The sequence below is a fragment of the Thalassophryne amazonica genome, chromosome 6 (assembly GCF_902500255.1).
Source record: "Thalassophryne amazonica chromosome 6, fThaAma1.1, whole genome shotgun sequence".
Lineage (NCBI taxonomy): Eukaryota > Metazoa > Chordata > Actinopteri > Batrachoidiformes > Batrachoididae > Thalassophryne > Thalassophryne amazonica.
Window position 1 is genome coordinate 21,200,275 of NC_047108.1, and position 12,160 is coordinate 21,212,434.

Below are 12,160 nucleotides of genomic sequence, written 5' to 3' on the forward strand. Positions count from 1 at the left end.
AAACAAAATGTAATTGTCCCACACTATTGCCGTAATTTCCACCACAACACTGTAATATCCCTAAACAGTTTGTATGAAAGATTGTTTGGGTAGTTTCTATGGAGATAAACAGTGACATCAGAGCACATGTATATAGCGCCAAATCACAACAAACAGTTGCCCCAAGGTGCTTTATATTGTAAGGCAATGGTGTGGTGGAAATTACATTTACAAGGCCAATAGTGCCCGTAGTTAAAGAATCACCCATTTTTTAAAAGCAGATTACAGTGCCTCAAAAATATTATTTTCACTAAGATGGTCCACAGGCTGCCGTGAAACCACTTTTTCCAGAATTTTAGAGCAAAATGATAGATTTGAATTGGCCTATAGTTTTTCAATACACTAGGGTCAAAATGAGATTTCTTAAGTAATGGTTTAATCACTGCAGATTTGAAACATTTAGGAACCGATCCAGAGGTTAATGAGAGATTCATCATTTCCAGCACAGTCGGCCAAAGATTGGGCCACAGGTCCTTAAACAGTTTTGGTGGTATGGGATCAAATAAGAAGGTTGTGCTTTTTGTAGACGTTACGTGTTTTGTCAGCACGCCGAGTGAGAAAGTATCAAATTCTGTAAATCTAGGTAATACCTCAGTGATGGCACCCACCTCAATAGCAAAGTGTAGTGGCTGGGTTAAGGCAAGCTGGGATATATTTAACCTAATGTCTTCTATTTTCTTCTTGAAGCAATAAAAGAAATCTTGTGCTGTAAAAGGAGAGTGAACTACAGGTGGGTGTACATGTAAAAGTGTTGCCAACATGTCGAACAAGAACTTTGAGTTATGCTTGTTTTGTTGATCAAATCAGAGTAATAGGTCCGCTTTGTAGCCAGTAGTGCATGCTTATAGTTCATCCATTCTAGACCTCTAGCCTTATGCTTGAGGTCACGCAAGTAATCACTAAACCAAGGTGACTGTGTTTTGGGGGAGCGTGGTTTTAATATAGTTGGCGCAATCATGTTGAGTGTAGTTTTGAGGGCTGAGTTTAAACTGTCCACAAGAGTGTCTACCGACTGGGCATTTTCCAAATGTGAAGCTAAGATATCAGGCAGTCTAGCTTTGAGTTCAGTCTTAGCTGAGGAGTTGATGCGTCGCTGCAGTGATAAATAAGATTGCTGTTCCACTAAACATGCAGCAAAACTGTAACCCTAATACATGAGTGATCAGAGACCACCAATACAAGAGGTATGATCTCAATATTTGTGACAGTAATACCACGTGTGAAAACCAAATCCAGGGTATTTCCACTAATGTGCATAAAATCCTGAATGCATTGCTGAAATCCTAATGCATCCACAATTTCCATAAATGATTTGCAGAGGGGATCAGAAGGCTTATTTATATGAATGTTAAAGTCACCAATAATCTAGTTGACAAGTGTTAAAGATGAACACACCAAATTCATCTAAGAATTCAGAGTATGGGCCAGGGGGCTTATATACAGTGACAAAATAACACGGCTGATTTTTATTCTTCTGACCTTGGCAATACGTAGTATTGTGCGCAGAATGGAGAATCAGATGCTCAAACAAGTTATATTTGTGACCCCCAAGAGCTAATAAGCTAAACCTAGATTTATAAATAAGAGCAACACCCCCGCCTTGCTTCGCGTCCCGAGGGACGTGACTATACAGTAGTGTTCAGAATAATAGTGCTATGTGACTAAGAAGATTAATCCAGGTTTTGAGTATATTTCTTATTGTTACATGGGAAACAAGGTACCAGTAGATTCAATAGATTCTCACAAATCCAACAAGAACAAGCATTCATGATATGCACACTCTTAAGGCTATGAAAGTGGGCTATTAGTAAAAAATAGTAGAAAAGGGGGTGTTCACAATAATAGTAGTGTGGCATTCAGTCAGTGAGTTTGTCAATTTTGTGGAACAAACAGGTGTGAATCAGGTGTCCCCTTTTTAAGGATGAAGCCAGCACCTGTTGAACATGCTTTTCTCTTTGAAAGCCTGAGGAAAATGGGACGTTCAAGACATTTTTCAGAAGAACAGCGTAGTTTGATTAAAAAGTTGATTGGAGAGGGGAAACCTTATACGCAGGTGCAAAACATTATAGGCTGTTCATCTACAATGATCTCCAATGCTTTAAAATGGAGAAAAAAAAAAAAAAAAAAAAAAGAGACACGTGGAAGAAAATGGAAAACAACCAACAAAATGGATAGAAAAATAACCAGAATGGCAAAGGCTCACCCATTGATCAGCTCCAGGATGATCAAAGACAATCTGGAGTTACCTGTAAGTGCTGTGACAGTTAGAAGACGCCTGTGTGAAGCTAATTTATTTGCAAGAATCCCCCGCAAAGTCCCTCTGTTAAATAAAAAACATGTAGAAGAGGTTACAATTTGCCAAAGAACACATCAACTGGCCTAAAGAGAAATGGAGGAATATTTTGTGGACTGATAAAAGTAAAATTGTTCTTTTTGGGTCTAAGGGCCGCAGTTTGTGAGATGACCCCCAAACTCTGAATTCAAGCCACAGTTCACAGTGAAGACAGTGAAGCATGGTGGTGCAAGCATCATGATATGGGCATGTTTCTCCTACTATGGTGTTGGGCCTATATATCGCATACCAGGTATCATGGATCAGTTTGGATATGTCAAAATACTTGAAGAGGTCATGTTGCCTTATGCTGCAGAGGACATGCCCTTGAAATGGGTGTTTCAACAAGACAATGACCCCAAGCACACTAGTAAACGAGCAAAATCTTGGTTCTAAACCAACAAAATTAATGCCTCGCAGATGTGAAGAAATCATGAAAAACTGTGGTTATACAACTAAATACTAGTTTAGTGATTCACAGGATTGCTAAAAAAGCAGTTTGAACATAATAGTTTTGAGTTTGTAGCGTCAACAGCAAATGCTACTATTATTGTGAACACCCCCTTTTCTACATTGTTTTTTTTACTAATAGCCCAATTTCATACCCTTAAGAGTGTGCATATCATGAATGCTTGGTCTTGTTGGATTTGTGAGAATCTACTAGTACCTTGCTTCCCATGTAACAATAAGAAATATACTCAAAACCTGGATTAATCTTTTTAGTCACATAGCACTACTATTATTCTGAATAAGTGTACTCCAGTGGGCAGGCCTCATTTAAGGGGAGGACAGCCGTAGGTTTAAGCCAGGTTTCACATAACCTAATCATATCTAAGTGATGAGCCATAATTCGATCATTAATCAACAAAGATTTTGAGGACAGTGATATCATGTTAATGAGACCCAGACTAAGGACCTCAGTGGGGTTGCCAGTTGGACTGTTTGGTTTTTGGGGTGGTTCCAGAGTAGCATATATAAGATGCCTGGAAGTAGTTTTAGGTTTGAGACATTCCACGCTGGTTGTAGATAGCAGACACAAAATATTTGATATTGCTGGAACAGCCAACAGGCCATCCTCAATGTCAATGCCATCCAATGTAGTAATGGGTATTAACTTTTCAAAGCATATCCCTCTATGATTTTTTTGGCCTTCTGCGGAAAAAGGCCACAGTCTCAACTTGATGAATTTCCATCCCTGGCACATAAACTGCACTAGCACCATAGTGGATTGTCTGCACTAATTTTCCTGCTAGGCTAATGGATTCCACATCCACAACTGTCATAAGCTTTGCAGGGTCTCTACTCACCTGCTCTGGGGCCTGCTGTAAAGTCCTAATGTTACCCTCCCTGTAGAGCTCTATGTTCGCAGACAAGATGGCGGCGCCTTCCTCAGTAGGGTGAAGGCCGAAGGAGGAGACTTAACAACATGATTAGGAAGGCTACAGTAGCTCTGTCCTGTGAAATCCCCTGGACTCAGTGCAGGAGGAGGAAGAAAGGAGGATGCTGTCAGCCCTGCTGGAGAATGCCTCCCACCCCATGAGTGACACCCTGACTGCACTGAAGCTCCTTCAGCAACAGGCTGCTCCACACAAAAGTGAAGGAGCGACACCACAGGTCCTTCTTCCTCCTGTCAGACTCCACAGCCAGCCCTGTTCCCACTCAGATCACTAAAATCATTATAATAATTTTTCATCCATTTTATAATAATAAAGGATTATTAACTGGATATATGTAGTGTCCACTCTTAAGATAGGACCGTCAAAATCTTAATTTAATGTTCATACTCATTTTTCAGAACATAGTCAAGCTCCAGTTTACTGCCTCAGAATTTTAGAAATATCTGCTAATGTCTGCTTCAGGAATTTTAAAGCTGTCATTGCTCTTGCGATGGGGACATTTGTCTCTGTGTGTTTGCTGTTGAGATCTTTCATGAGTGAAGTATCCAAACAAAAATGTCTTCAGCTACACCAAATACTTCCTCTTCTTTCAGCTGCTGATCTCAAAGGAGAAACCAGACACAGGAAGAAGAAAGCGGCATCATTCCAAACGGTTTCACAGTTACATAAGGTGAGAGCGATTGTGAGAGTGACATTTACAGTGAGAGTGAGGACAACTGTGAAAGTGAGGATGACAACAACCCTGAGAGTGAGGATGACATGACAGTGAGAACAACCATGAGTGTGAAGTTGGCTGTGAGAGTGAGGACGACTGTGAGCGTAAGCACGACAGAGTGAGGATGATCGTGAGAGTGAAGATCATTGTGAGGGTGAGCACGACCGTGAGAGTGAGGACAACCATGAGGACGAGGATGACTGTGAGATTAAGGACGACTGAGAGTGAGGATGACGTGAGTGACAACAACCGTGAGAGTGAGGACAACCATGAGGGCGAGGATGACCGTGAGAGAGAGGGCGAACGTGAGAGAGGGCGACCGTGAGAGTGATATGATACAATACAATACAATATACTTCATCATCCCAAAAAGGGAAATTCATCTTGGACTCATATACTGCATACAGTGGATGATAAAAACAATAAAAACCCCATCCAGTATAAACACCCTGCATAAATATGAATATAAATATGACAACAAACTGACAATATAACAGACAATCCCCCCTCCCTCCCACTTCCCCTCACCATAAGAACCACGGAGCCATCACACAGTTCTGTCACCTTATTCAGAAGTCTGATAGACGTCGGCACAAATGACTTTTTAAAATGGTTCATCTTAAATTTCGGAACTCTATACCGCCTACCCAAAGGGAAGAGTTCATATTCTTTATAGGGGATATGTGAGGAGACGGTCAGGATCATCTGAACTCGCCTGAGAACAGCCTGGTCATACAAAGACTGCAGGTCTTGGTTCTCCTTCTGTCTTCTCTTCACAGCAGAGTGGATCACACGACTGAGTTTGGTTTTTAATTCCACAGTGAGGTTACCAAATCACACGTATTCAAACTTTATCAAGCTCTCCAAGACAGCTTGGTAGAATATAAACATGATCCTCTGGTCCACACCAAAAACTCTGAGTCTGTGTAAAACGTACAGTCTCTGCTGGATTCGAGAACACAGACTATCCACATGGACCTTCCAACAAAACTATTATTTAAATGAATTCCTAAGTACTTGTAAGAGCAAACCTGGCTTATGTGTGTTGTGTTTGACTACCGGACTGTGGTCCCCTACAGACCTAGGGTCCAAGACCATCTCCTTAGTCTTTGAGACATTTAAGATGAGGTGGTTGGTGTCACACCACTGAAGGAAGTTCTCTATTTCTGAGTGATAAGCTGGTGTACATGTGTCTAAGGCTGGCTGTGTCATCCGAAAATTAAAAACATAATTTCCTGGATGAATATGTGAGCATTTGTTTGTGTACAGTGTGAGGAGAAGTAGTGAGCGAACACAGCCCTGTGGAGCACCCGTGTTGATGGTTCTCACCTCCACAAGTTATTGACTGTTACACACTGACTATGATTGGTTAAAAAAGAAAAGTACCATTTGATTAAAAATGGATTCACATTCAACTGCTTCAGTTTCTCAAGAAGCAGATTGATGTCAGATCCACAGACCTAAAGTCATTATTTTCTGTTGGGTAGTTCTGTTTGGCTATTGGCAATATAATTGATTTTTTTCCAGATGGTGGGTACTGTATGCAGGTCCACTGATATCTGAGAAATGGGGCACCACACACTATATGTATGTTTAAAGATAGACTGGATCTGCTGGGGATTAATAACAATCCTACACTCGGGTCCATAGTGATAATATTCATTATCCTATCACTTTCCTCAAAAAAAATTAACTCTTTCAAACCTGGAGAGAAAAAACCCCCCATTCAATTCATTTGCTTTATCCACATCATTAGTAACCGTGTATTTCCCAGTTGTACTCATGTTGGTCTGTTTGTGTTATTTTGATATTTTGACTTTGTTGTAACGAAATTACATGCCTCACAACGGGGCACCAAAATAAACTAACGAATTACATTAATTTAATTATTTGGAATGAATGGCACCTCACACAGAGGCCCCAATTTAATGTAGTGAATGAGTAGTTAAGCCTCACAATGTTATTGGCCTCCGAAGAGCACCACAAATATGTAGCGAAAGTATTGTTAAACTCCAAAATTGAATTAATGGGTCACCAAAATAATTTTAGGGTTTAATAATTATTTAATTAGAATAATGTCTAATTACCTCAGGGTAAAGCATAGGTACTTTATTTTAAACATTACTAATTCAGCTGTCTGAAATCAATCAATCAGTCTCAATTTAATTAATCAGTCTCCAGTCTGAAAGTCTGAATTCTACGATACGACTGACCAAGGTTTCCTTCTGAACACAATATGAACCACAGCAGAAATATTTACATTTTATTTACAAATATAATAAGAATGAACAGTTTACTGGCATTTTGAGTGGACAGTGATTAAATAAGTTCATTTATGGACATAATTTGCTTACTCATGAGAAATGAAAGAAAGTAGTAAGATAAAGCATAAAGACTTTAAGTAAATAAATCGGATTTGAATTTAGTGACTAAATTTGAAGCAAACTATTATTAAGAAAGTTATTAAATAAATATATGAATATGTTTAAAAAGAAGCCACTTTGCATCCACTGACAACAAAACCCTTTCACTGGAACCTTTAACTGGGTCACTTAGCTGATCTGTTGAAGAGATGGTTCGGATGAATAGTCCGTCCCTTGATGTGTTAGGCTGGTTGCAGAGTGAACTCACTTGGGTCAGGGGTTAAACCAGTGGTCTCCCCCTGCGATCCAGAGGCTTCAGGGTCGGCTGGTTTTACGGACCGGATGGCTGATGCTCGTCGGATCCGTCGTCAGCTTGCTTGACCCCAGAAGTGGAAGGCGTTTGTTGAAAATGGGTTCTGGTAGCTTCTAAAAAGTTTGTTGGACCCAGATTAAGTCTTGGTGAATTTAGAAAAAGTTAAAACTTTAAGAGCAGTGTTGTAAATTACAGAAAAGGAAAGTCGCTTTTCTGTAAATTCGCTATTATTTTGAAAAGTTCAGATCGGAAGTTCTCTTAAAAATTTGAAAGACTTGATGAACCTTAAAAACATCAGGCTGTTAAGAGGTTATGAAAGAATGAGCCACATGGTAGCTTAGCTTGGCTAGTATGGGGCCTTGTTGACCCAAAAATAAAATTAAGCATTTAAAGAAAGGAAGAGAGGAAGAGGGCGTAGAGAGTTGAGAGAGCTAAGAGAGCAGAAACTCTTACATCATTAAACTCCACCCATTTAGGGTGTGTAATTTCACAGAAAACATGTGTTAGAGAAAGGCAGACAAAGAAACAATTCAACTATTTAAACACATGAACTATTTTGGCATACTATTTGTTTAAAGACCCTCGAATGGATACACATTATTAATAGTCAGTTAAATACTCCATTTGGTTAAAACGGAATATTTCACCATCAACATATTGATAATGCAGAAAAATCACATTTAAACACACATCAGTTACAAGGAACACCTGTCATTTAAATGAAGTGATTATATGCAAAGCATTTTGTTTGATTAATCAATACAAACAACATTAGAAGTTTCTATATATGAATAAAAGAACACTGATGCATTTTTTTTATTTTAAGCAAAGGTCTTTTCCTTCATTTAGACCTAGAGATAATAGCTAGTTGTCAAGGCTCAAAGTTTATGACCATGTCTTACATCTTATCATGGTCTTTGGTCAGTTTGTGTTATTGTGCTCTTTGGTCCATTTGTGTTATTGTGATCTTTGATCTGTTTGCGTTATTGATCTGGTATATGATCTGTGTACATCCACAGGAGAATCTGAACAAATTGATGGCGAACCTGCGCAGCACTCAGCCACACTTTATGCGCTGCATCATCCCCAATGAGACCAAGAACCCAGGTTCCTACACACCATTCACAAATGTCTCTCACCCTGTGTGTGTGTGTGTGTGTGTGTGTGTGTGTGTGTGTGTGTGTGTGTGATCAGACTGCTATATGTACAGACAAATCTGAAAGTGTGGACAAACGTAAAGCAGACCAGACTGCTTCGGCCATTCTAACAGCTACACAAGAAAACAGTAAAAGCCTTAGTAAAACGGGTCACTTCGGGAAAATGTAGCATTTTTCTGCGTCTGCTACAACTCGAGCTCCAAAGTGTGAGCTAAGATTTATTATTTTTTCTCAGACCTCGTTCCATCACAGAATGACATCAATCCGAATAAAGCTGAGTGATATTTCAGTTTCAAATGCTAATGTTTTTAAGGCCAATCACAGCAGAACAGCTAATATGAGCAAACCACAAAAACATCGTGTGCACGATGCCGCTGCGACAGTTTTGTGCACGCATGAACACAGTGCAAGCGGCTGCGCAATGTTGTTCTTTCAGTTCTTTCAGTTTTTTGTCACAAGCCATGAATCTATATAAGTATAAATTGATCAACATTCACTTTAGCAACACAATATCTCTCACAAATTGACATTTCTATATGTATGATGACATTTTAGACAAGTCTTGATGAATTATTGCAATGAAATGTGAATTTAGAACATGAAATCGTGCAAAGTTGTGGAAAATGCTTCACCTGATATATTACACGATAAATTTTGACACACGTATATATGAGGTCTGTCCATAAAGTATCGTACCTTTTTATTTATTTAATTATATGGATTTGATTCATATGTTTTCACGTCAGACAAGCTTGAACCCTCGTGCGCATGCGTGAGTTTTTCCACGCCTGTCGGTGATGTCATTCGCCTGTGAGCACACCTTGTGGAAGGAGTGGTCCCGCCCCTCCGTCGGATTTTCATTGCCTGGAAATGGCGGAATGATTTGGGGTTTTTTTTCCATCAGAATTTTTTCAGAAGCTGTTAGAGACTGGCACCTGGAAACTATTCGAAAAATGTATCTGGCTTTCGGTGAAAATTTTACGGGCTTCACAGAGAATAAGGTCTGGTAGTACAGCTTTAAGGGCCCCTTTAAGGATGCTCAGCGCGCTGCGCTCCGAGTTGCGATGACACAGCACAAGCCACCGGACCATTTCTGAGCTGATGGCTCTGTGGATACGAGACCGTCGTGTGCTCTTTCTCTGGTTATTACAAGAGCTGGACATCAGCCATTTTCCGGCAGATTTCACTTTTAACAAGAGATTTTGTCATGGAAAGCCGCGCGGAGGCTTCGCGCGTCACGACCGATTCGCTTTGGAAGCAAGACAAAGGAACACCTCCATTTCGGCGTGTCAGAGGACAAGTTTGGACATGTCCAGCTCTCCACAATTTCACTGATACTTACTGGACTAGTAAGCATTGAAAGCCGAGATAGACATGGAAAGCAAAATTAAGAGGTCATTTTAAAAAGTCATTCCTTAAAACAGTCCTCCAGACAGTAAAGAGGTGATTTTTTTTAAAAGCCTTTCTTAAAAAAGTCTTTCAGAGAGCAAAATGAAGAGTTTATTAAAAAGTCCATCTTTTAAAAGTCTGAGAGAAAAATGAACAGGTTATTTAAAAATCCTTTAAAAAAAAGTCCCCTCTGTGAGCAAAAATAAGAGGTTGTTTAAAATGCCCTTTAACAAAAACATTTTCAGAAAGCAAAATTAAGAGGTTATTTAAAAAGGTCCTTAAAAAAAAAGTCCCTCAAAGAGCAAAATAAAGTGGTTATTTTAAACATATTCCGACAAAAAGACCTTCAGAGCAAAAAATTAAGAGGTTATTTTTAAAAGTCCTTGAGAAAGCAAAATTAAGGTTAATTTAAATAGTCCTTTTCAAAAAAGTCATTCAGAGAGCAAAATTGAGCAGTTATGTTAAAAAAGGTCATTCAGATAGCAAAATTGGGAGGTTATTTTAAAAAATCATTTTTAAAAAAGTCATTCAGAATGCATAATTGAGGCTATTTTAAACATTCCTTTAGAGAGCAAAATTAAGAGGTTATTAAAATAAGTCCTGAGGGAAAAAAAAAACATTTAAAAAGTCCTTTTAAAAGGTCCATCAGAGAGCAAAATTAAAAGCTTATTAATAAAACTTCCTTCTTTCGGAAAGCAAAATTAAGAGGTCATTTAAAAAATTTAAAATTTAAAAATTTAAAAAATCATTCCTTAAAACAGTCCTCCAGACAGTAAAGAGGTTATTTTTTTAAAGCCTTTCTTTAAAAAAAAAATCTTTCAGAGAGCAAAATGAAGAGTTTATTAAAAAGTCCATCTTGTCTGAGAGAAAAATTAACAGGTTATTTAAAAAATCCTTTAAAAAAATTGCCAGATAGCAAAATTGGGAGGTTATTTTAAAAAGTCCTTCAGAGAGCAAGATTAAGAGGTTATTTTAAAAAGTCCAGAGACCAAAATGAAGAGGTTAATTTAAAAATACTGTCTTTTACAAATATGTCCTTTAGAGAGCAAAATTAATAGGTTATTTTAAAAAGTTATTTTTAAAAAGGTTCTTCAGAGAGCAAAATTAACAGGTTATTTAAAAAAAGTCCTTCAGATAGCAAAATTAAGAGGTTAAAAAATATCCTTCAGAGAGCAAAATTAAGAGGTAATTTTCAAAGGTCCTTCAGATAGCAAAATTAAGAGGTTAAAAAAACCATCCTTCAGAGAGCAAAATTAAGAGGTAATTTTAAAAGGTCCTTCAGATAGCAAAATTAAGAGGTTAATGAAACATCCTTCAGAGAGCAAAATTAAAAGGTCATTTTAAAAAGTCAAAACATTCCTTAACAGTAAAATTAAGAGGTTATTAATTTAAAAAAGTCCCTCAGAGAGCAAAATTAAGAGGATATTTATTACATCCTTCAACAAAAACACCTTCAGAGAGCAAAATTAAGAGATTATTTAAAAAGTCCTTCTTTAAAAAGTCCTTCTGAAAGAAAAATAATTTTAAAAAGTCCTTTAAAAACATCCTTCAGAGAGAACAAGAGGTTATTTTAAAAGTCCTTCAGGAGGCAAAATTAAAAGGTTATTTAAAAAGTCATTTAAAGTCCCTCAAAGAGCACAATAAAGAGGTTATTTTAAAACATCCTTTAACAAAAAGACCATCAGGAGGAAAATCAAGAAGAATGAAGAGGTTATTTAAAAAGTCCTTCTTTAAAAAGTCCTGAGAGAAAAAAAACTATTTAAAAATTCCTTTTAAACAGTCCTTCAGAAAGGAAAATAATGTTATTTTAAAAGTCCTTTAAAAAGTCCCTCTGAGAGCACAATTATGGTTATTTAAAAAGTTGTTTTAAAAAGTCCCTCAAAGAGCAAAATTAAGAGGTTATTTTAAAACATCCTTTAACAAAAAGACTTTCAGAGTGCAAAATCAAGAGGTTATTAAAAAGTACTTCAGACAGCAAAAATAAGAGTTTTTTTTAAGTCCTTCAGAGAAAAATTAAGAGGCTATTTAAAAAGTCCTTCAGAGAGCAAAATTAAGAGGTTATTTTTTAAAAAGTCCTTATTAGAGCAACATTAAGCTGTTACTGATAAAAAAGACCTTCTTTGTCTTTCGGCTGTTCCCGTTAGGGGTCGCCACAGCAGATCAATCGTTTCCATCTCACCATGTCCTCTGTATCTTCCTCTGTCACACCAACCACCTGCATGTCCTCCCTCAGCACATCCATAAACCTCCTCTTTGGCCTTCCCTCTTCTCCTCCTGCCTGGTGGCTCCATCCTCAGCATCCTTCTCCCTATATACCCTGGGTCCCTCCTCTGCACATATCCAAACCATCTCAATCGCGCCTCTCTGACTGTCTCCAAACCGTCCCACCTGAGCTGTCCCTCTGATATGTTCATTCCTAATCTTGTTACTCCCAAAGAGAATCTCAACATCTTCA

At 38.1% G+C, this 12,160-nt stretch overlaps 1 protein-coding gene across 1 annotated transcript in view; it reads left to right on the forward strand.

The window, feature by feature from the left end:
- Positions 1–12,160, forward strand: part of LOC117511945 (myosin-7B-like) — a 239,631-nt gene that overhangs the window by 101,927 nt on the left and 125,544 nt on the right. Inside the window, exons 16-17 of the mRNA XM_034171880.1 lie at positions 4,362–4,438; positions 8,179–8,266. Of these exons, the coding sequence (XP_034027771.1) occupies positions 4,362–4,438; positions 8,179–8,266 (165 nt within the window). The remainder of the gene's footprint in view (positions 1–4,361; positions 4,439–8,178; positions 8,267–12,160) is intronic.